At 45.5% G+C, this 26,276-nt stretch overlaps 1 protein-coding gene across 16 annotated transcripts in view; it reads right to left on the bottom strand.

Moving 5' to 3' along the window:
• The window catches only part of CACNA1D (calcium voltage-gated channel subunit alpha1 D), a 326,871-nt gene that overhangs the window by 14,158 nt on the left and 286,437 nt on the right, over positions 1-26,276 (bottom strand). For 12 of the 16 annotated variants that reach the window (XM_083156198.1, XM_083156192.1, XM_083156197.1 and 9 more), the window contains 7 exons: positions 20,385-20,504; positions 15,386-15,753; positions 10,340-10,366; positions 7,543-7,689; positions 7,294-7,457; positions 4,163-4,284; positions 300-620 (listed from right to left, as the gene is read on the bottom strand). In XM_083156198.1, coding sequence (XP_083012324.1) covers positions 300-620; positions 4,163-4,284; positions 7,294-7,457; positions 7,543-7,689; positions 10,340-10,366; positions 15,386-15,753; positions 20,385-20,504 — 1,269 coding nt within the window. The remainder of the gene's footprint in view (positions 1-299; positions 621-4,162; positions 4,285-7,293; positions 7,458-7,542; positions 7,690-10,339; positions 10,367-15,385; positions 15,754-20,384; positions 20,505-26,276) is intronic. The other 4 variants (XM_083156201.1, XM_083156202.1, XM_083156200.1 and 1 more) reach the window with 2 other exon arrangements.

Below are 26,276 nucleotides of genomic sequence, written 5' to 3'. Positions count from 1 at the left end.
ATGTTTAGTTCTGTGTACTGTTTTAATGTGTCCTCTCTGTACGGCGCTGCGAACCACTTGTGGCACCTGATAAATAAAATTTAATAACTGCAAACACACAGCGTTATATTCAGCTCCCTCCGCCCTCTAGTTTAGACATTTCTTACATTATATATTTAGTTTATATGGGATAATGTATTCTGTACTATTTAGAGTCTAAAACATAACCGTCATCTCTATACGTCAGACCCCCTATATGGTATGGCCATATACAATACAATATACATTAGCCCCGCCCCCTATACCTCTCGGCTACTTACAGCTTCCACAAGGCTGTCTGCACTCCTCTGCTTGTCGCTGTGTTTGTTCCTGAAGTCACAGGGCACAGTCAGGTTGGATTGTGTAAATGTCCTATATGAACTATCACTATCGTCTGTGTACCATGAGCTTCTCTGCAAGGACGGTAGGCTGCCATTCATCTGCTCCTTGGACTCTGCTCGGTCTACCCGGATGAGAGGGGTGTAGAATGAGGTGCGGTCCCGGTTGTTTGGAGTTGCTGGGGGAGTGGCCCAGGATCGCGTGGACCGACACGGAGAATGCTTCTGCGCTTTGCTAGAATCCAGACCGGCCACTGCCATAATCTGCAGGGAAGAACAATGTGATTATTTATACAGCAATGCCTGGTCAAAAGGCAAACGAGTAAAAGTAATATTATAATTATATAATTATAATATTGTTATTCTGGGTTAAAGGGGACATACAGCTTAATCTGTATTATTTATATGCATATATGCTGTTCTAGCATAATAATGGTTAATCATTGCGGAGTAAAGAACTGAAATGGAATCTACATTGTGAATTGGATTCGATATCTACAGTTGATACAGTAGCACACAATTGGTCCAATGGGAATGTGCCGGAGATGTTACCCAACCAGTTATTCCCAACTGCATCCCAAACTGGTGCTGCCTATTTTGGAACACTTTACACAGCTTTTCAGGCAATAAAGGAAAAGTTCCGTCTGATTATGCTGGTTGTCTTATCTCATTAATAGGATCTATAAAATTTCAAATAACTGAATTCTGAAACTGAAATTGTTACATACACAGTAATAAAAGTAAAAGTACAATACTGTTTTTCATCTTGTATTTTTTTTTAAAGGAAAAACACATTCCTCTACCTCTACATCAGAAACATTTAATTTCTGATGCTGAAAATATGACAAAAAGTTAAAATCATAAAGCATAGCATGCCAGTTATGCTTGCTGTAACAGCTTTGTCCCTTAGCAGCTTTGCTATTTTGGTGTCAACTCCTCAGACATTGTTACCGGATGCAGTCAACACCAACCTAGCGGGACACTATTTGTTTTGTCAACTACTATTTCCTGCCTGGAATCTAATGCGGCCTACGCACGCAGTAATTTCAGGGCATTTTCTAAGCGATCTTACTGGTCCTAGTAACAGGTCTCCTAGTTATCCAGGGGGCCAAAACTTATGTATTTGACATTCCGTCCGACCCGATGTGCGGGCCCGTGCACATCGGATGGAGTTGGGAAGTTGGACAGGATGCACATGAGATTTGATAAATATTATAGGCAGCCAGGAGCCGGGTGGGGGAGACACAGTGGCAGCGGCCAGGGGGGCGAATAGAGGCGGCGGGGCCGGGGGGGGGGGGTGCGAACAGAGCCGGAGGCCAGGGGGTGAACAGAGCCGGCGGCCAGGGGGCGAACAGAGGTGACAGCCGAACAGAGGTGGCCAGGGGACCTGAGAGGCGGGCATGGAAAGCCAGGTAGTGGGCGGTTAATTATTAAAAAAATAAAAAACCATACCAATGAATGGGCAGCCAGTGATTGCTCCATTCATTTGTGTAGCTTGTCTCCTGGCTCCCCCGCCGCCTATTTGCATCCCCCTCACTCAGCTCCTGCCTCTCCCCCGCCACCTCATGCAGCCTGGCTCCCCGCGCTCCCTCCACCTGCAGCTCCCCAGGATTTTACATGTGATAAAACGCATACGATTTATCACATGTAAAAAAATGGCACATCAAGTGCCTAATCGTATGTGACTTGTCCCGGGGAGCTGCTGGGGAGATTAGGTCTGACTTGGGCCCTAATGTATGGGGTCCTTCAGGGCTATTTCACAGGCTGCGGCTCCTGGCAGGCGGCGAAACCCTGCACGGCCAGGAAGCCGTGCCGCACATAGCAGTTTACAATGGTGGGGATGGCCAAAGCCTGGCAGCAGTCCCTTCCAGTGGTGGGAACCGGCTGCAACCGGGCGGCCGGGCCGTGGCCGTCCCATGTGAATGGACACAATCGTGTCAATTATTAACTACTCTGTGCGGCATGACTTTTGGCTGTGCAGGGTTTCGCCGCCCGGCAGGAGCCGGAGCATGTGAAATAGCCCTTAGTGTTAGAGACCGACCAGATGAGGTCACATGGTTGCGGTGGGCCTATGTTGTAAAATTATGCTAAGCATATTTACTTTATGGTATAATACAGTTTACTCTAATGATTCTGATCAATAAGCGCATTTGCATTTTGTCTAGGTAATATTTTCTGTAGATAATGGGCCATTGATGGACAGTACATCCAAAAACATTCAATGTTCTTAAAGGAATTAAATGAATGTATTATAAAAGTACACGGTACAACATTCCCCAATATGAACCTACTTATTCCCATCTTAAGTGTTTAATGAACCTGCTTATATAATACAATAGGCTGCAGCAAATTCATATCATACTGCGTCTGCCTAGGTGACACGTGAAGCCCAATTACATCTGCTGTGTCCAGTGAATGGGGGACTAATATTACATCTGATGATAGATAAACCCATCACTGAGGACAGTAATCTCATTAGAATGTCCCACTACAGGATAGGGAGAGCCAAGATGGGACAATTACTGATCATTAACGATGAAGGATCCTAATCAACTTTATGGGCAGATATAAATTGTGACTGCACAGTGTTATATATACAGCATGGAAGCTGTCATGGTTATTGGACATGTCATGGAATACTAAAGCAGGAAAGGTTTACAGTAAAGTGAATACTGTACGTACAGTACTACAGATCCCACCACACTGCTCTGATCATATCATATAGTTATCCGTTCCATCAGTACTTTGGGGGTTATTCTAATTGCTTCGGTCCTCCGTGCGGACCGATGTTGCGCGTCTGCGCATACACATTTCTGTGCATGTGCAGACGTAGGGTGGCAGTGAAGGGCGGGGGGCGCTGGGCTGCCCTATTACCATATGGGAACGCCCAGTGTTCTATGCCCTGTCCTTGACTATATAGGTCACTCTGAGCTGCGTGCACGGGAGAAATCATTCGATGCACATTTATGTAAATAGCAGAAAATAGAAATGTAATTTGAAAATGACAATTGGTGGCCAACCATGTGGCCAGCTGGTGTCTGTCAGGTGATCATCGTGATGTCATGATGGGCGATGGTGGGGGCCATGCTGCATTCTGCTAACACTTGTGAATGATATACTCCATCGTCTGTACATGCAGGGCATTGTTACTGACCCGCAGGAGCTCTCCTGCCATTTTCACACTGCCACCAATGCCCAGGGGCGCCAACAGGTTGTCCGGTGCCCAGTAAAATGGAGGGGGCATGGTCACTGGGCAGGGCCTCTGGGTGGGGGCACGGCTACACCCATTAGAAAAATGTAACTTAATTTATGCGAGCGGCATTGCACACACACAGGGAGAGAGGCTGCCGCTGCTGCTGTCTCTCTCTCCCTAGCTCAGCACACGGCACTGAGCAGTGTGTGCTGAGCTGGGGAGAGAGGCTCTGCCATCATCTCTCTCCCCATACTGCCTGTCTCCCTATACGAGTACCCCCAACCCACCCGCCTGCCCTCTCTCCCTATCCCAGCGCACTAGGCAGCTTCCTAAAGTTAGAGCTGGCCCTGTGTGTGTCACGGCACATGCTTCACCAGGGAATCTCTGTCCTTGTGGGTTTCTCCAGCCCTCTGTGTAATGAACACACATAAAACAATGCATACATTGCTTATATGCAGACTCCAGTACAAGTGAATGAATGGAATATGTACACACACGCTACAAAACAAATCCATTCTTATATGACCCGGCATGCTACAAATAGAACTGCCCATGGAAGCACGAAAACCCAGTCTGACTCTGCTTTATTGTATGAACCAGGACATCTGCTTACCTGCTGCTGCATTAAGTGTAGAGGTAACGCCGCCCGGTGGTGGAACGTCGGTGATGGAGGGATGTCATCCTGACTGCTTTGCCTACGCAGGCATTCAAAATTAAACGAAGATCTTCGGTTTGCTGCAGGACACAGACACAGGACAATGATGTTCTATTCTTTCCATTGTTGCTCCGGTTTTTCGTTTTAAAAAGTCTAATTAGTAAATGACCATTAGGCTGCTATTCACATGGGGCATATGGTTCAACAGAGTTGACATTAGACCTTTTGGTGTCCTGTGCCAGAAAGAGAATTGGCTCAACCCCCTAACAGTTATTTTTTATTGTTCAGTTTCAATACTGAAGCCTATTGATTGGCTGCCATGCCCAGGATTCGAAACTATGGCCTATTGTATTTCAGTCAATCACTCAGTCAGCTGTTTGATCCTGAATAAGAACTACAAGATTTAGAACTATATGAAGCCACTTGCACGTTGTAAAAAAACAGCATTACAACCGAGCAGATCTACAGTATGGCCCTTATTCTGATTGAGACGGACGGCTGCGCATGCGGTCGGACGGCCGATGGTTGGTGTTTGTGCATGTGCAGAGGCGTTTCTGCGCATGTGCAAACGTCTTGCACGTCTGAACACGGCGTGAGTTGCGTGCAGAAAACGACCGGTCGGAACCATCCGAGCAGGGAGTGGAGAGGGGCGTGAAAGGATTTTTGGGCTCATTACCATATGCGTACGCCCCGCGTTCCCATGAAAACGCTGGGCGTACGTATGGTAACCCGGCCGTGAAGCACGTGTGGTGGGCGGACATCTGACATAGCCGGATGTCAGCTGCCCTCCCATATCCCTGCTTTTATACAGAAAAATATCCGATAAGTCTGGAGCACTCGGTGCTGCCTGACCGTTCGGTCCATCATTCGATCGTTGGTAGCCATCGGAGAATGGGGGAGGTTCCCACAGATGGGGGAGGTGTTCACATGAAACATCCACTCGCAGTCCATTCGCTCGGCGTCTTACCACATACGGGCGGTGTGAGCGATCCGTACAGTAGGCGGGGATAAGAACACTCCTGTGCCCGTCCGAAATACGCGTCCCTCCGATTCAACTAGAATAAGGGCCTATGTACAGTAGTGTAAACAGAGGGTCTGGCTGCAGTGTCACAGGTGGTGGGTTCGAGTCCCCAGTGTGTCACTATCTTGAAAGGTAATAAGGGTCAGTGTAATTACTGAGTGTCAAAAACCTCTCAATTTGGGTTCATGAATGTTTAAAATGTATTCGCAATGGCAGGGGTGGGGAAAGGAGACAGAGGAGGTCAGATGTCAGGCTTCAAAGAGGGAAGGGAAACTACAAGTAAAGTTAGTTTACAGATCATTGGCAAGTAATGCCAAAAGCGCCCCCTACCTTGCTGCGCTATGTGAGGTGGCACACACTGCACCATGCTAGTTATGGCAATGTGGTTCAATATATACAAATTACCATTGCAAAGCTGAAGAAATTGCTAATTGGAAACTTTCAGTAATGATATTCAGAAAGACACAGTAACATTTTGTTCGCTCTTATTACGGTGCTGCAGAGGTAACTTTTTATTGTATACTGAGAAACACTTGTGCAGCTGCATAAAGAGAATCCAATATGCACATTTCCATCGTAGTCAGACAAGAATACAGTAGCGCGCTTTCTATAGCCCTCCATAATGGCAGTAACTGGAACATGGCTAAGGTGGAGTAAAGTAAAAAGTTACATTTCTGCAATTGAATGTACATTTGCCCTATTTCAAAATCAATAATAATAATTTTATTTATGCAGTATAGTGCTCTTTCTCCAATGGGGCGCTTAACAGATAGAATGAATGTAATACAGTACAGGAACAATGTACAGAGAAGCTTTTGTAAACAATACTTAAGGGAATTAAGGAAATGCTTGAGTAAAGAGGAAAGTCTTGAGTCTGTTTCTGAAGGGTTCCAGAGGTGGGGGACTTTTGAACTGTGCGGGGAATTGAGTTCCATAGAGTCAGAGCCGCATGGCTAAAAAGATGAATTACAGGAGATCCTAGGTACTGCTAAATGTCCTTCATCTACAGATTTCAGTAATCGGGTGGGACAGTATGAAATTAGAAGCTGCTTCAGGTACCTTGGGCCTTGGTCATGTAGGGTTTAGAAATTTAGTAAATTAATCTTGGAAATTATCTTATGGGCGAAGGGAGTAGAGAATGGGAGTTATGTGGCTAGAATGTGCCTGAAAGATGAAATGTATGCTGAGATAAAACGGTGGAACTGCAGAACCGCTTACCCCAGCCACGCACAGACATTCTGCCATTGCAATCGCCCATCCCTCTGTATCCCACCAGTGCTGCCCCCTCGCCCTACTCTCTGTGTCTGTCCGTGTTCCCTTTCCAATGTAAGCTCTGGCGAGCAGGCCCTCTCTGTTCCCCTTCAGGTGAATACTGTATGTCAATTGAGGACTGTAATTATGTATATGTCCATTATGAACACATCAGTAACATTATCTACATTGTAATGTGATAATGTAATGTGATGTTTGTTCTTATGTTAATCGCTACTTACCATTCGGGATACGGTCATTGGGTCACCAGCATGATGGTCGACAGTCATTAGGTCGACATGAGTCTAGGTCGACATGCAGGAAGGTCGACATGAGTCTAGGTCGACAGGGTCGTTAGGTGAACATGGGCTAGGTCGGTAGTCAAAAGGGTTTTCACATTTTTTCTGAGCCGACATGTGCCGACAGGCGGTATTTCGTGCCCTACCATCCACTAGAGCGTGGTGGGAGAATAAAATAGTGTGCCCGTAGCATGGCGAGCGTAGTGAGCCATGCTAGGGGACGCAGTGCTATTTTTCAGTGTCCATGTCGACTGTGTTGACATTCGGTACAAAAAATGTCGACCTTTTGACTGTCGACCTAACCCATGTCGACCTAATGACCCTGTCGACCTAACCCTTGTCGACCTAATGACCCTGTCGACCTTCCTGCATGTCGACCTAACCCTTGTCGATCTAGACTCATGTCGACCTTCCTGCATGTCGACCTAGACTCATGTCGACCAACATTGTGGTGACCTAATGATCCATACCCTTTCCATTCAGCAATACAAACAACAATAACTGTGGGCTGTACTCACATGGGGGTGTTGGAGGAAGTAGTCTCCGTCTTGGTGATTTCCTCGATTCGAAACATATCTGGGGATCGTCTTCTTCGAAAAAGGTGTGCGGGTGGTGGTAGCCTTTGGGTCTCTCGTAGTCCAAGTCATTGGCCGGGAATAACATGGGGTCTTCATACATTTGCCTGATTTAAAGGATAGGTTCTGAGTAAGTAGAGGAGAGACATTGGTAGAGATGTGTGGGATATATTATATGCGGTCATTATGTACCTGTTCCCAGAGAGCATACTATCGTCTTCATAATACTCATCCCCACTGTAGTACTCCCGTTCCCCCAAGTAAGGCTCTTCATTGTAGTCTAAGAAGTCCGGGTCTTCTCGGAAGATGACAGGCAGGTTTCTTTCTCCAGACTCTGATCTGAGATGGTGATAACAAGTAGATCACAGCAACCAACATTCAGGTGTATAAGCAGCCGTAAATCTCACAATAACAGAGACATAACATGTAGTAAGCTTAGTAGCAGACAAGGTATGTGCTGGGGGATCGGTGGGGGGGGGGGGGGGGGGGGGGGGGGCTGGGATGAGTAATAAAATGTTCTGCAATTTAACCAAAGAGTTCATCTGAACTGTCCAAAAGGATTTCACCTCTCCACAGGTATGTGAAGACGTTCGATGCAGTGCCTTTATGAACTATATACACTCAGTAGCCACGTTATTAGGTACCCTATGCTCTTGCTGAGTACGACCCCCCCATTTGTCCCCAGAACAGAGTTTTTAGAAGAATAGACTCAATATTGTTGCACTACATCTCCTACTGTAGGTGCTCTGCTGGGTTGAGAACTGGTGACTGACTGAGGAGGTCTTTGTAATACTGAACTCACAGCCATGTACATGGAATTAGTTTGATATTACTTGTGCTATGTGGCACGGTGTTCTAGATTGCTGGAAAGTAGTCATTAGAAGCCAATGGTATTGTTGCTGATCATGGCCATAAACTGGTGCACATGATCAGCAACATTCAGTCAGCAGGGGCATTTAAACTATGCATAATTAGTGTTAAAGGGCCTAATGTGTGCTAAAAAAAAAACCATTGCAACACCTACTCTACCACCTGACTAAATGACAAGTTAGGATGGATCTACAGATTTATGTTGATTACGACACATTCTGCATCTTGCTGCAGACATGTAGCCTTGTCACACCAGAACCTGTTTTTACAGTCTTCAAGTGTCCAGTGCCAGCCTGTGCCCAATGCAACCTCTGCTTCCTGTTCTTAGATGACAAAAGTGGAACCAATGTTCTGCAACCCATCCATTTTAAGGTTTAACATGCTGTGTTTTCAGATATGCTCCTCTGCCTACCACTTTGGTAAGACATGGTTATTTCAGTTACTATAGCCTTCCTGCCTGCTTGGTACCAATCAGGCCATTTTCCTCTGACCGCTCTCACTAACAAGACCTTGATGCTCACAGAATTGCTCTTCACTGGATTTTGTTGTATTCATTTTATGCACCATTCTCCATAAACTATAGAGAATGTTGGTGCAATACTCAAATGACCCCATCTGGTACCAACAATCTTTCCACAAACACAGTCATTTCAATTGTATTTCTTTCCTACTCTTCCAACTCCTCTGAGCAGCAGCTCAATCTTTTGACCACGTCTCATAGGCAAACACAAGGGGGGGGGGGGGGGGTTCTGGTTGCCCAGAAACCTCCCTCCTCTTGGCAAGTGCCTTATATTATGAACACTGGTATATACTGTAATATGATTACTAGTACTGTATGTGTGAATCTGAGCCCTCAAACATCACAATGAACCAGAGAGTAGCTGGCAGGAGGAAGAGACAGGAGCCTTACCATGAAGTGGGAGATTGTGAGCGTAGATAGTGCAGCACTGGATCTATTATGTTTGTGTAATTATTATGATATGTTTAACCTTTTCCTGATCACTTATCTTATTAAAGCGCAACGGAATCTGCTGCGCTATATAAATGTTCGAAACAGCCCATCTGTAATCTGTATTCCAAACAGTATTCAGTGTATAAAAAGACCAATATTCAGGGCTGTCACCCTCCCCCAGACTTCCGCACTTACTCCTGCACTGAAGAGTGCGAGATTTTGGATTACATTTGGAAACCCCCCTCTAAAAATGCTGCTGCGTCTGCATATGTTCATGCATTGCGCAGACATAACGGAGGATATTTATAAAAGCTTGGATCTATACAAGATGTTATTGGGCAACTTCTCCAATGTATTTCTCACCAAAGTTTGATAAATTTCCACCATACTTGGCTGACAACATTTTTGCATTAATGATGACGGGCACATAACAAAAGTGACCATGGAGTGTAGATTAGTTACATTATAAGCTTCGGTAAAAATAAATAATGATCATATACTATCTATGAAGTAATCAGCTGTACAATTATTTTAGATGATCCCATTTACTGTACACGTGTTGTTCATTACCTACTGTATGTATTAGTGTTCATTCTAGCACCCGCTATCTTTGAAAATCCATGCAGTTCCTCTTCCCCGCCTGGGGTGTCGCTGTCTGCTGTGGTGTTTCTAGAAGTGTGGTCTGTATAACAGCACTGATAAGCAAACCAGACCTGTGCTAGAAACACCACAGCAGACAGCGACACCCCAGGCAGAAAAGAGGAACTGCATGGATTTTCAAAGATAGCGGGTGCTAGAATGAACATTAATGTATGTGTAATGCATCATCATGGAGAGAAGTAGTGTGTCGTCTATATACTGTAGCCTGATCAGGCCATTTACTGTATCTCATTAGACATTTTACACTTTGATTTGTACACAGCAAGGTCCCCAGTGACCACTGCTGGTCTCTGTTACTCTGATGTCTTTCTGCTTTGGGAAAGGGTGAGTTCTATTGGTTGGCAGACAGAATAGGTGACTACAATAAGCAGGAATATCAGGTCGGAGGATGATGTCACAGCATAAGAAGACAGAGCATGCAGCAAGCTTAGCATGTAATAACCATGACCTTCACATATATTGTATGGCACAAGCAGCTACCTCATTCACAGACATAGAGGAACATACCTAATATAACTCTCATAATAGCGGGTCCTATCCGGGAAAGCCATACAAATATGGGAAGATATTTATTAGGCAGGAAATAAATATCAGTTATTACATCATCAAGACAACACAGCACAACAAATACAGTGACCGTATTCCCACCAACCTGTACAGGGCCTGAGGAGAAACAGATTAATGGTTCATGCATATATTCCACACAGGGGGAATTAAAGGTTAGAAACATTGCACAATTTCCAAAGCTAGATCTGATCTTGAAACAATTCCAGAGATGGGATGTAACCACATCGCCCAATATTGGAGGTGATCTGATCAGGATGGGGGCGTGGTCACACTACTTAGAGGCGTGGCTAGTACTGAGAAACACTAGGCGGACTGTTATCCCCCTCCTACCACCTCTTTTACTGCCACACGCACCAGCATGCAGAGCAGTAGTGAACATACTTCCTAGGGCCCCCTGATGGGACAGTTCAGTCCTGATCGTGACAGTGGGACTGAGACCTCAAATAAGTACTGTCCAGCTGAAATCGGGATGGTTGGGGCCCGGAGTATAAGTAAACACACAAATAAATATGTGTAGTGTATAGTATATGAAGAGAATATAAAAAAAAGTTTTAAAAAGCCAGATTCTACCTTTAGAACTTAAAAGCGTATTTATCAGAGGTTGAAAAGCTCTTTGCCAGCTAAAAATCACCCTGGAAATAGGGTTTTTACTTTGCCCAATATAATAACAGCTATGCTAGCGATGGATGCCCCATCCTTATTGCAGCACTGACAATCTCCAGTTTTGATCCGATGCGTACGGAACCGCACATCGAATCAGAAATAAATGAAATGCGATTTGACATTATGGGTCAGATGTGTTAAAAGCATGTAGAGAAGGGCCAAATCGTACTAGTATATGGCTACTATACTATAATAGACATTAATGTGTAAAATTATACAAATCCTATCTACCCTTCTTTTTTTTATTAAAGGTTTTTTGTTTTTAAACAACTTTATTTAACATCCAGAACTTGAACGTTCACCTGCCAACACTAAAAGCACCCTCAAAAACTGAAATTGCTGTGAAAATGAATATTGCTTTCCCACGATAAGAAGACTCTCCGCTGTGCGTAGTGTAATGGACACTTATGCCACAATACTGCATTTTTTGTAGCCAGTGGAATGGAGATTTAGTGATGTACAATATGTACACAAATTGTATTCAGATACTAGGCGCTCTTCATATGGGCATAATTTTGTAGATCATAGGGAAATATACGAAAAAGATTTCTACTTCCCTTTGTATAGTAATAGACACCTCTTCTGATGGTATTCCTTGTTCTTTTTCTTCTTCTTTCTTGTGTCCCCTCAAGCGGATTTTGGAATATGTGAAAAATACATATATATATTGTGTTATATCTTTTCACACTTTGTGTACATTCAAATAAAGACTTTCTTTTTCTTGATGGTTTTTAAAGGCGTACCAAAACTCACTATAAGGAGTGCATAAACAGGTATATCAAGGTATCTTTGTGGGTGACACGCACCCGTACTCACGATGAAATTTGCGAGACCAAAAGTGTGTAAAAACTGGAGGACTGCAATCAGGATCAGGTGAGTGTTTAGGTGCTGGTCCACCTCCATTGGGATCCGGAATACCTTGTGGAGGAGTTGACTGCACATTATCACCACCAGATTCGGTACTGTGGTCCAATACAGTTATGTATTTGCTCGGATATACATTTTAAATTTCTTGTTTTTATAAATTGTCTGCATCAATAAAAAATCTTTTTGGAACCCGAAAGGAGAAAGAAATCTTGATGAGTGTTATATCGCAGATTTCATCGTGAGTACGGGTGCGTGTCACCCACAAAGATACCTTGATATACCTGTTTATGCACTCCTTATAGTGAGTTTTGGTACGCCTTTAAAAACCATCAAGAAAAAGAAAGTCTTTATTTGAATGTACACAAAGTGTGAAAAGATATAACACAATATATACAGGTCAAGTATCCCGTATCCGAATATCCGTTATCCGAATTATTCCGAAAACCAGACATTCCAGAAAGTGAAAATTTTTTTTTTTTTTGCTAAAAACTCACTGGGGACATTTGTAACAGCATCACTGGGGACATGATATGTAACTGGCACTATATATGTGCAAGACAATGATTGCTTGGCATTCAAATTCAGTGCTGAGATAGTACACACATTTTGTTTCACGTTTTGAAACCTTGTTTTTTGAACAAATAAAATATATTTGTGTGTATTTTATGTGGTAATAAAATATATTTGTGTGTATATTATGTGTTTATACAGCATACATGCAAGATACTTCAAAACACATCATTGAAATATTAAAATATTCCGAAATACGGAATAATCCGTTATCCAAAATTCTCCTGGTCCCGAGCATTTTGGATAAGGGATACTCAACCTGTATATGTATTTTTCACATATTCCAAAATCCGCTTGAGGGGACACAAGAAAGAAGAAGAAAAAGAACAAGGAATACCATCAGAAGAGGTGTCTATTACTATACAAAGGGAAGTAGAAATCTTTTTCGTATATTTCCCTATGATCTACAAAATTATGCCCATATGAAGAGCGCCTAGTATCTGAATACAATTTGTGTACATATTGTTTTCCTTTGTGGGGGTACTTCAGGGTAAGACCCCAAGATATTCAGAAGGGCGAACTTCAGACCATTTAGCGTGGTTAACCTTCACCCCAGTTTTTTCCATTATTGCTTCAGATTTAGTGATGTGGCTGAAGCTGCAGGCAGCAGCTGTGACACTAATGTGGAATCAGCAGCCACAACGTGACCACAGGCAGCACAATTTATGAAAACAATAAATGAAAGGCCTGATTCAGACCCAATTGCTCATCTGCAAATTTTCAGATGACCGCGAGTTAAAGCCCACCCTGTGAAAATCTGCAAGTTAATTGTGTAAGATGGTTGGTGGAGAAGAACACTCACATGCAGAGGACAGGGGCTGGGTGCAATAAGGGGACTTTCTGGAAAATAATTCAGCCTTTTTTAAGACTTTTTAAGCAAGTCCCCCCGGCCAAAGCATTCATCCCTACCGACCAGTCAGCCTGGGCAGGGGTCCTGGGGGAGTGGGGACCCCCCAATGAAGGCCCCCCCCCTCCAGAACTTACCTGCCCAGGCTGAAGCCTGGAGCTGTCCCTGGTACACCTGGGCTGTGGGTACCGGGCTGATTAAAGGTGTAAAAAAAATAGACAAAACTATTGGGTTTTGTTGTGGAACTTTGAATTCCAGCAAGCCTGGAACGCATACTGGGACTTGGAGAACCACAAGTCTTGCTGGGACTCTTTAGTTCCACAACAAAACCAATGGTTAAATAAAAGCACACTGACAGTAGTAAAACAAAACTTTAATACACACAAAGCCCACACATACTGATACTTACCTAACTTGAGCCCGTAGGTAGGTCCCTGGGTCCGGTGTCTGCCGAAATCCATAGGGGACCTGTGGAAGGAAATTATACTCCCGGGTCTCCTCCGGCGTAGATTACGTCCTCTTCTTTTCTGTAGTAGTCTACAATCAGCCCGATACCCACAGCCCAGGGGTACCGGGGACAGCACCAGGCTTCAGCCTGGGCAGGTAAGTTCTGGAGGGGGGGACCCCTTAATTGGGGGGATCCCCACTCCCCCAGGAACCATGCCCAGGATGACTGGTCGGTAGAGATGAATGCTTTGGCCGGGGGGACTTGTATAAAAAGTCTCCCCCCCGGCTGTGGCATTACCCTGCTGGCTGGGTTTGCCTGGGGCTGGTTCTTAAAATATGGGGGACCCCTATTCATTTTGTCCCCCGTATTTTGGTAACCAGACCAGGCCCTGGAGCCTGGGGCTAATTTTAAAACGTCAGCGGAGCCCTATCTAATTTTTTCCCTGATTTTTTAAAACCAGCCCCGGCTCTTTGAGCCTGGTGCTGGTTATGGCCGTGAGGGGGGACCCCACGCCTTTAAAAAAAAAATAATAATAATTTTTATACACTGCAGCCTGCACGGATCTGCCTGTACAAATTCCTATTAGCGGCCATATATACAGCCGATAATACGAATTAATATGAATGAATACGCCATCGGGGATTACAAAGCAGTCCTATTTGACTGCTTTGTAAATTCCCCTCTGGAATACAAATTTGCATATGGCTAAAACAGCCGTATGCTTTCGTATTCATTCGAATTAAGAATACGAAAAATCGTATTCGTATTCCTAGCAAATTTCCCCGAGGGTGAAATATACTAAGATGTGAAATACACTTCACAGGTCATGTTGCTAGGGGCAACCAATCACATCCTGTCTACTATCTTCTAGAGGGTGAAAAATAAATAAGAAGTAGCTTCTGATTGGTTGCCCATAGCAACATGACCTGTGAAGTGTATTTCACATCTTAGTAAATTTGCCCCCGAGTGTCCCCACAGCACACTACAAACCATAGCAAGCAGATGACCTATAAATAAGATACGCGATTATGAAGATCAAAACTAGATCCAACCCTTAGAACTATGCTATGCTACACTCTACTAACACTTTCAGACCAAAGCCGGGACTTTGACCCTGATTTTTCCCGGGATTATTGAACAGGAGTTTTACCTGGGTCTTAGCTTCTATACCCCTTTCACACTGATCCTGGGTCCCGATTTATTCCTGGGTACACCCCTTTCACAGTGAACCCGTGTTTGTCCTGCATGTCACTGCAGACAGTCCCTTAAGGGGTCTCTAGATACACAACCAATCAGCAGCTTTAAAAAGTATCCACAGTTGAATAACTTCAGTCGCACCTTCCACACTGCAGGCTACCATGTTTTGGTCCCTGACATTGGTCCCTGACTACAGGGCCAGCGTAGCGACCATGGTCAAGTTCCTGGCAATTTGGACCCAGATAGACCCTTTTATACAGAGACAGGACTCGACTTGCCCCAGCAATATGCCGGGTTTTCAGCCAGTGTGAATGGGGCAGAAGGCTTATTATTATTATGGTGTCAGTGAATTTGTGCAATGTCTTAACTTGACCACTAACGCTTGTCGTTTTACCTTTTAATACTGGATTTGCGTGGCTTCTCATAGTCATTTCTGGAGTATGTGTAGTAGCCGTTCTCAGACGTGTGGTCATGGGCTGTGAAGCTGCTGTGTTTCCCATTTACAGGCTTGAACACGTTGGCATTATTGAGGTTGGCGTTTGTGGAGTTTGGGACATGTTTCCCAGAGTATTCGTGGTTATGATGATTGTGATGTATGGAGTTCCCAGTGTGTGAATACACAGACTTCTCAGTGTCGCTGGCAGAGCGTATGGACGGTCGCTGGACATGCAGAGGACGCCGGGTGGTGTTAGTTTGCTGGTAGAAATCATGCCGGTCATTGGCCACATGGTTTACGTGGTTTCCAAAGAGTCCACCGTTTCTCTGCAAGTTAACAGATTTCCAGTTACAGTACATGGAGTTTATATGGAGTTCACATTATCGTCATCCAAAGCTGAATTCACGATTTGACCTTTCAACATTTTAATAGGATTTAAGTTTTTGAAACAAAATTGATCTTACTTCAAAGTTCAATATTTAATATGGTGTCTCATATGTATAAAAAGCTGTAGCGATGTGTCCACATACATACTGTAATTGCTGCAGTTGTGGCAAATAGCCCTTGGCGTGGCAGGTCCTGTGGGGAGACAGTCACTAGGTCTCCAGTAACTAGGTCGACAAGCATTAGGTCGACACCACAAGGTCAACATGACTGAATACCGACATGGGTTATGTCGACAGATCATTAGGTCAACACAAGCATTGGGTTGAGATGGGGAAGGTCGACATTCGTTGACATGGGTTTTTCACTTTGCCGGCAGGCAGTATTTCATGCCATACCATCCACTAGGACGCGGTGGGAGAATAAAATAGTGTGCCGAGCGTAGTAAGGATGCGATGGGACGCGGTGCTACGTTTCAGTGTCCATGTCGACTGTGTTGAAATTCGGGACAAAAACAACTGCAAAACCCATGTCGACCTTTTGACTGTCGACCTTCCCTATGTTGATCTAATGCTTGTGTCAACCTATTGACATGTCGACCTAGTTACTATCTATACAATAATCCCATTCCGTCCTGTGTGTCTTGGCTTGTGCCAAGCTTCCTTCTCCCCGAAAATGCATCTTGGTCACATATAGATGATGCACACAGTGTCACGGGACTGCGCAGATTTATCCGATATGCGACAATTATATATTTTTTGGCGATGGAGTCTGAATCTCTATAGGAAGTTGTACGAAGCAGCGGCCGTCGCATTTTCCAAGCCAAGTTCCTTTGTGGTTTCTATACAAATTCAGCCGCACACAGATATACAAGTGTCACATATATTATTCAGTGCAGTTTTGTGATGCAGCTTGTTGCACCCATTTACATCTGCTATGGGGGTATTCAATATGCACCAATATTTCCCGACAAGGGAAATATCGGCCCTCGCCTATTCAATGCTGCCGTTAACAACAGCATTGAAGGGTGTCAGATCCGACTTTTTAAAAAGTTGGATCTGTTTTGTCGGAAACGGCCATGGATTGTCAAATTCACGGCTGTTTTTGACGATCCACAGACTTTCTGACACTTGACAGCCGGAACATTGAATTCAGACTGTCGAGTTTTTGTCAGATGAAAACAGCCAGGGATATTCCGACAGTCGGAATCCCGTATTGAATACCCCCCAAGTTCAGACTGCCAGTCTGAAAGACACAGCTTTTGCCGGGTAATAAAACGGTCTGCACTCCGTTCTCACTGCGCAGCAAATTACTAGATGAACCAGTTTTGCCCAGTAGGTCCTTTTGCAGTGTGAACAGGTCAACCTGGGTCAGCATCGAAGACCTGGTAATGCTGACCCAGGTTGACCTGTTCACACTACGAAAGGACCCGTGATGAAAATGAATTTACCGGGTAGAAGTGTTTTCACCCAGTAATGTGCTTACCAGATACCTTTTTGGATAAAACAAACAAAAAAAAGGGCAGAAAAGGTGCTCGGCGGGAGCCAAATCACATGGGAGCTGGTAGGTCACTCACACCAGCTGTCTCGGGTCACTTGCGGTATTGTTGCTTAGCCAATCACCACCAAGCTGTCATTATTACTTGTTCACAACATCTTTCAGTTTGCTAATGATGCAGCCATCTGCCAGATATTGCACAGGCTGCCTGTTTCCTTTAAGCAACCAGCTTACAGGCTGCTCCAACAGTGTTGGGTGGTGGTGATGGGAAAGAAGCAGGGGGTGATGTAATAAGTATCATTTACAGTATTATGCAGCTGACCAATAGCGGAACTATACAAAGATACAGTCACTTGCACTACAAGCCTTAGGTCAACATGCATGAAGGTCGGCATGACTGAAGGTCGACATGGGTCATTAGGTCGACACAAGCATTCGGTCGACATGGGGTTTTTCCACAAGGGGCAAAGAAAAGTGAAAAACCACATGTCGACCTTACCCATGTCAACCTAATGCTTATGTCGACCTAATAACCAATGTTGACCTAATGCTTGTAGACCTAGTTGGTGTCTATACGTTGAACCGTTACCCTTCCCATGAAATACTGGCTATCCAGCTGGGTACTGATGATAAAATACAGAAGTTCTAGGCCTTTGCAAAAAAAAAAAGCAAATTAATAGAGTTCCATTGACAGAGACATAGACTATTGCAGTATGGGGATGCTGATGTATCGGTCGTCCCTGCCTTCCACACTGGATTGTAAGCTGAATTTTTTCTCAATGTAGCTCCAATGGTGTCAAGAGAGGGACCCAGACAGGTGTAATGCTAACCGTATTCTGTCCTGATAGGTTATGCTGCTGGAAACAGTGGACCAAGGGGGTTATACTGGTAGATTCGCTCCAATTCACATCCTTACGAGTCAACAAGAGCCTGCCTCACAAATGGTGGTATGCCGGCCAACCATTCACAAGGGCGATTTCCTCGCAGGGCCTGTGATTGGATGTTACACAGCAGCCTTGTGAGAGCCGCCCACATTAATCTATAGTTGGCGACCATTGAATGATGGCGATGGCACAAGCATATAAAAGTAACTCTGAAGTCACTTATATATGCGTGGGCGCTTGGGGGGGAAGTGAGCAGGCAGCTGACATCCGGTGATGTCAGCTGCCCATCCCTAGCACCATCGCCCCTCTCTGCCCACTGGCCGCATGCACCCAGCGCATGCGTAAAGGAAAAACAACGGCCCCGTGTGAAGGAACTTGGCACCGCGAATGGACCTGAATAAGGTGTGAGAATCAGACAAAGAGATTTTGGGAGATTTTGGGCGAGGTCCCAGCAGGCCATACCCTGCACCCTTTTTATATTATTTTTTATTCATGTTTTTTATATGTGGGGGTAGACTGGTGCCCGCGGGAACACTCTGTCTTGTGCTCCCTTAAGTGCCTATGACTCGCCAGCACCGGGGATTTAGAGCAGAATACCTGGCGCTGAAACTGGGAGCACTGTGATGGGAGAGGGCGATCAGCGTGGTCTGCGATCGGGAGCTGGCAGCCCGGCAGGTGAGGGAGCCCTCAGTCAGCCCTGTGATGCCGGGGACAGGGAGATCAGCGCTGCCAGCGATTGGGAGCTGGCAGCCTGGCAGGTGAGGGAGCCCTCACCCTCAGTCAGCCCTGCAATGCCAGGAGAAGCAGTTTTGCGCCCGGCGCCAGTGAAAGGGACCCCCCAGCAAGCCTGGCTTTGAGCTGCCGGACGGAGAAACACAGCTGAAGACCCCATGCCAGAGATGGGAGCCCTGTGATGCCGGGGACAAGCAGTTTTGCACTGCTGGCGCTGGGCATCAGTAGAAGCTGAATACCCGGCACTGGAGATGTGAGCGCTGTGCTGCTGAAGGTACATGTCCTGCTGCTTGGACTGTGGACAGAGCCCCCCCTGACCTATACCACCCCCCTCCCTGTCCTCTACAACCCCCCTCTTATCCTCTACCCCTCTCTCATCCTCTACCCTCCTGCCATCCTCTACACCCCCCTCCCCCTCTCATCCTCTACCCTCTCCTCACACTCTCATTCTCTACCCCCCTTGTCCTTTACCCTCCCTTCTCTTTCACACCGTCTCTACACCTCTCTTTCCCTGGCACTCTCTCTCTCCCTGGCACCCTCTCTCACTCTCTAGCTCTCTCCCTTTCTATCTCTGACATTCTCTTTCTCCCCCTCTCTCCCCCTGGCACCCTCTCTCACTCCCTCTCTCATCATTTCTCTCTCACAGTGAACAGCACCGTGAGAGAACTCCCTGGGGCTATTCCAGTAAATGGGATGCCAAGTCCTAACTAGTGGATTTCGGCTTACATCCCAGGAGAGGTCTGAGCAGAAATCTGACAAAACTATCTCAGCAATGCTGCTTTGTGCCCTAATACAGTGTAAACAGCATTGCGGCAGGGCACATTAGTTGGAGAATGCCAGCACTTGCGATTAAACACCCGTGAGTACCGGCATCCTCCAACATAACAGCATGCTGATTCCACTAGCCATGGGAGCTCCCTCCTGGCACTATTCATAGTGTGTGGAGTTAAATTGCCACCCCAATAGGCACTGTAGTGGCAATGGTGGGGGGTGGGCCCTTTCAAAATTTTGCTATGGGGCCCACAATGTACTAGTTACGCCTCTGACTGTCAGGCTTGAGAGGTCAGATCGCAGGACAGTGGCTGAGACTGTCATTATGGGGTGTGAAGGTGACGGGTATTGTCAGAAACTGCGAGATTAGTGGGAGGGACTGAAGGTTATTATGGGCTATTATCATCAGAGATGGCAAAGATGAACATGGGATGGGTACATTAGGGGGCTATGTACGGTTATTTCGGGGCATATGTGGTGCGCTGCTTGACTGGCCTGCAACTAGGGGACTGAATGTAACCTCTAGGGAGCTGGGACCTCTAAACTCTCATCTCAGTGTATTGCATTGCATTGTATAGTTGCAGCAATGTATGTCATCAGATGACAAATACCATTATTTCTTTAGAATCCTCTTTGTATCATTGACCGTTTCCCTGCAATACATGAATAAACCTTATACTTTCAGTTACCCTGTAGATATCTTCTTCTTCTTCTTCATGGTTATTCTGTTCGGGTTCATCATCTTGCAGGTCACATGATATTGCACGCCGGATTTCAGGGCCAATGTCATGAAGTGTTCTCAACCCCGCCTGGATCAATGACAGCAACAAAATAAAGGACTTACTAATGTATGTACAGTATTTACCTGGATGAGGGTATTGCAGTTGTAGATGGTGCAGTGGTCACCTTGTGCTGCGTTCAATGAATGATGAAAGTGATGTCAGTGTTACAGTAGTCTGTCACTATGTGAGCTAGGATAGGGATGAACGCTGGGCCTCATTCAGAGGTAGATGCAGTTGCATTCACTATAGCGGCCGCCGTTGGTACAGCAGTAGCAATAATGTCCATTTGCTAATGTCAGCCGTCCCCTTGTGCACAAGCGCATGACAGAAATGACAAGCGCGGAGATGACCATATTTAATATGTTGGTAGTTCTGAACACTCTACGCCACTGGAGCACCAATGACACATATGACCGCCTACGGGCTGTTTAGTGTTCCTTTAACATGGCAGGTTATAATGTGGATCTGCGATTGGGAACACAGCCACATTAACTGACACACCCATGACACTCCCACAACGCGTCAGGCCAACTCCCCATAACCGCTCAGGAACCGCTGTGGTTATCCAACACAAGCTTTTTTACAACAGCTATGTCAGCATACAGTCAGGAGAATACATACACAGTAGTAAATAATCCCTCAACTGCATCTCCCTATGAGTCAGGCCCTGTAATACAGGTAACTAACCCGCTTGCCATTAGAAAATGTCTAAGTGACCTACCTAACATATTGGTGGTAGAATTTGCAGTCGTGGAACCTACCAGTCTCAGTGCCACTCACACAGCCACTATTAGCCAACACAACTGTTAATAGCAATTATACCTAATAGCTGGTGGTTCTCTGTGTTTCCCAAGGTATCCTAGCATCTCTCTGTATAAATAACAATTACTATAATAATAATAATAATAATTGAAACAGATCATACACTGAGACCATTATTATTTGCCAGGCTTACATAACCAGAGTGATGCAGCATCAGGACCGTATATGTAGCACTGCTTGTCTAAGATACAACCAAGATACAAGCAAGAGGTAGCTGTCTGCCACCTTGTGATGCTCATGTATTGTGCAGAGGCATTTCCTGAGGTTACTCAGGTACAAGGTACTGTAGATCATGCTTACTGCAGCTAAGGTGAATACTGTAGGTGAAAAAGTCAGTGAATGGGTCTCCTGGCTGAACCCCATGATTTGGTTCTCTGGACTGAGAGAATAGGCCCAGGGGATAATAGCTAGTTTGGGGAAGTTGCTTCTCTGTATCTGAGGTGTTATCATAGTTTTCGGGTTGTTGTTTAAGTGTGTTTAATGGTGACCAGGGGAAAGATTAAGCATATAGAAATAATGGGCGAGATTTAGTGGGTTTACCGTTTTTGGGAAAATGCGATTTTTTCTCAAATCGCCCTATATCGCCGTTTTTTAATATCGCATTTTTGCCGCGAATTCGCATATTTAATGAGGTGTGTATTCCGGCATGAAAAGTGCGAGAAAGTGCGATATAGGGCGATTTTCGGAATGAAAAAGTGCGAATTTTTAGTCATGAAAAGGTGCGATTTTGGTGAAATGTGCGATTTTGTGATAAAAAATAAATAAATGGCGTGAAGTCCCCCGTCCTGTACATAACCAGCCCCGGGCTCATTGAGCCGGACCTGGTTCCAAAAATACGGGGGACAAAAAATCTGGGGGTCCCCCATATTTTGAAACCAGCACCGGGCTCCAGCAGCCCGCAGTGTCATGCCACAGCCGGGGGACACTTTTTACATAAGGTCCCCCGGCCGTACCATGAGCACCGTGGCTGGTCAGCCTTGGACGGGGTACCTGGGGGAGTGGGGACCCCCCCAATAAAGGAGTCGTTCCCCCCCAGGTTTCACCTGTCCAGGGCTGAAGCCCGGGGGCTGTCACCGGCGTCCCTGGCCATTGGACGCCGGCCTGATAGGGTTAAACTCACATTCCTAACATTGCTTAATACAGGAGAACTACAACTGCCAGCAGACCTCCCCCGCATGCTGGGACTGGGAAGAACCACAAGTCCCAGCATGCGGGGCATTAATGGGCCTGCTGGGACTTGTAGTCCACCTGTAAAAAGAATGTTAAAAGAAAACACACACACACACAGAAAAGTAAAACTTTATTACATACACACACATCTCATTTTTACATGAATATACTCACCGATCCAGGATCCAGCGCTGGTCTCCCTTCTGCAGCAGAGCCGGCTCCCCCCGCACTGACAGTGGGGACAACCGGCTTTCTCCGATGCAGCTAACAGCTTCTGTCGCGTTGTCCCAGCGCAACAGAGGCTGAGAGCATCTTCGGCTTATGCGTCTCCATGGAGACGCATAGCTCAGCCAATCAGGGCTGAGCTATGCGTCTCCATGGAGACGCATTGCCCAATCACGCTCTCAGCCTCTGTTGCGCTGGGACAACGCGACAGAAGCTGTTCGCTGCATCGGAGAAAGCCGGTTGTCCTCTCTGTCCTGGATCGGTGAGTATAGTGGTGTAAAAGTGAGATGTGTGTGTATGTAATAAAGTTTTACTTTACTGTGTGTGTGTTTTCTTTTAACATTCTTTTTACAGGTGGACTACAAGTCCCAGCGGGCCCATTAATGCCCCGCATGCTGGGACTTGTGGTTCTCCAAGTCCCAGCATGCGGGGGAGGTCTGCTGGCACTTGTAGTTCTCCTGTATTAAGCAATGTTAGGAATGTGAGTTTAACCCTATCAGGCCGGCTTCCAATGGCCAGGGACGCCGGTGACAGCCCCGGGCTTCAGCCCTGGACAGGTGAAGCCTGGGGGGGGGACGACCCCTTTATTGGGGGGGTCCCCACTCCTCCAGGTACCCCGTCCAAGGCTGACCAGCCACGGTGCTCATGGTACGGCCGGGGGACCTTATGTAAAAAGTCTCCCCCGGCTGTGGCATGACAGTGCGGGCTGTTGGAGCCCGGTGCTGGTTTCAAAATACGGGGGACCCCCAGATTTTTTGTCCCCTGTATTTTTGGAACCAGGACCGGTCCAAGAGTCCGGGGCTGGTTATGTACAGGACGGGGGACTCCACGCCGTTTTTTTTTTTTTATATATTTTAACTTTTACACATATTTTAGCAAAGAACCATACACAGATCACAATGATCTGTGCATGGTTCTGACAAAATCGCCATAGTTCTGACAAATTCGCCAGTCAGGATCTATTTTTTTTTTATGTTTAGACCATTTTTTATGGCGATTTCCAAATTCGCATCTCATTAAATATGAGATTTGTATATTTTTCAATGGGGAAAACATCTGGATGCGAATTCCGGAGATAAAAAAAATCACACTTTCAGAAAGTGCGATTTCGCGGCAAATCCCGCATTTTTTGCATCTCATTAATTATGCGAATTTGGGAAAAAGTGCGAAAACGGCCGTTTTTGCGATAAAAATCGCCAAAAACCCAACATCGACCTCTAATAAATGTCACCCAATGAGTGTAATTACGAACAGTACAGTTGAAGACGGTGGGTTTGATACAGGGCCGGATTATAATGGAGGCACAAGGGGTCAGTGCCCCTGGGCCCCCCTCTAGCTAGGGGCCCCCTGTGGTTGTCATGTATTTAAAAAAAAAAAAAAATTTAAGTTTTTATTTGTTTTTTTTAGCTAAAGGTTTTGTGCATGGGTGGGGTAGTGCTGCAGCTTCACCTATCTGCCAATGTGACAATGATTTATGGTGCTGAGCATCGGGAGCCAAGGCACACTGATTGCACAAGTGTGCAGTGCATTTCTGGGAGTTGACTAAGTCCCATGACACTTTGCACCAGAGGACAGAGGCTGAGAAGTTTGTGCTGAGCTCTGATTGGTGGAGCTCATTACATGCTTCTCAGGTCCATGGAGAACAGCAGCAGCAGCTTAGTCATGGGAGGGTTTTTAATCAGAGGCAGCACTAGGACTGTGAGGTCTCCTCCAGAGTAAGGGGCAGAGGGACAAACACAGGCTTTTCATGTGGTGTGTGTGTGTGTGTGTGTGTGTGTGTATATATATATATATATATATATATATATATATATATATATATATATATATATATATATCCCCTGCAGTTAACCATTGACCAAGTTTATTCTGCCTTTACTCTGTGTTTTGACAGTATAATATTCTCCCATGCAGTGTGCGGCCAGTAATGACAAGTGCAAGGGGGCCCCCCGGTCTAAAGTACCCCGGGCCCCCCGAAGGCTTAATCTGGCACTGGTTTGATATATGACCCCGAGATTGAAACCATCATCCATTATGGGATACCGTGTGAAAAATGTATATACTGTATTGATTTGTGTTTTCCTGTTGTCGTCTGGTCTGCATCTTTACACATATACACACACACACACATATATATATATAAATCCCCAAATGTAGCATCAGGTGAATGTGATTTCCTATTTATCAATAATTTAGGATTAGCCATATAGCGCATGATGATACAGTTTCCCCCAACACACACCCGTACACACATGCTCTTTACCCCTAACTCTTTTTTCTTTTTCTGTTAACATAGTGAAAACGTTACGAATTAAGGGTGACATTTAATAGGATGCGAGTTTTAGTAAGATTTCAAAATCGCCCATTATCGCACTTTTTGAAATAATTTTTTTTGCCATCAATTGGCATATATAATGAGATGCGTGTTCCGTGCAAGAAAGTGTGATAATGGGTGATTATTAGTTATGAAAATGTGCGAATTTGAGGAACTGTGCGAATTTATGTTTAAGAAATGAAAAAAAAAATGGCGTGATGTCCCCCCTCCGGAGCATAACCAGCCCCGGGGTCATTAAGCCGGACCTGGTTCCAAAAAATACGGGGCCAATCAGGGCTGAGCTATGCGTCTCCATGGAGACGCATCGACCAACCACGCTAGCAGCCTCTGTAGCGCTGGGACTTGTGGTTTGCCAAGTCCCAGCATGCAGGGGAGGCCTGCTGGCACTTGTAGTTCACCTGTATAAAGCAATGTTATGAATGAGTGTTTTAACCCTATCAGGCCGGCGTCCAAAGCCCAGGGACGCCAGGGACAGCCCCGGGCTTCAGCCCTGGACGGATGAAGCCTGGAGGGGGGGACCCCTTTATTGGGAGTGCTCATGGTATGGCTGGGGGACCTTATGTTAAAAGTGTCCATGGCATGACACCGCGGGCTGTTGGAGCCCGGTGCTGGTTTCAAAATACGGGGGACCCCCAGATTTTTTGTCCCCCAGATTTTTGGAACCAGGACCAGTCCAAGAGTCCGGGGCTAGTTTCAGAAATACGGAGGACCCCTACGCTTTTTGCCCCCCATATTTTTGGAACCAGGTCCGGCACAATGAGCCCAGGGCTGGTTATGCTCAGGAGGGGGGATCCCATGCCATTTAAAAAGAAACAACCTTTTACACATTTTTTAAGACCGGACCATGCACAGATCGCAATAATCTGTGCATGGTTCTGGCCAATTCGCCTGTCAGAACCTGATCTGCATGCATTAATGATCTCATTAAATATGCAATTTGTATACTTTTCAATACAAAAACATCTGGATGCGAGTTTTGTCGACACTAAAAATCGCACCTTCAGAATGTGCGATTTTGCAACAAAATCTGCGGATTTTGCTGTTTTTCGCATCTTATTAAATATGCAAAATCGGAAACCCGTGCGATTTCGGCTGTTTTTAGCCCAAAAATTGCACAAATCACATTTTAGCATCTCATTAAATGTCACCCTAAATGTTAATGAAATTGATATGTGACAGTTTGTTTCACTGTCAAAGGAAGAACTATTGAAGTTGAATTGCATCTACCCACACCTTAGACCAGTGGT

Source organism: Crinia signifera, chromosome 8 (genome assembly GCF_055691185.1).
Source record: "Crinia signifera chromosome 8, ASM5569118v1, whole genome shotgun sequence".
NCBI lineage: Eukaryota > Metazoa > Chordata > Amphibia > Anura > Myobatrachidae > Crinia > Crinia signifera.
Note: the sequence above shows the minus strand (reverse complement) of the source record. Positions and strands in the feature narration are given on the sequence as shown.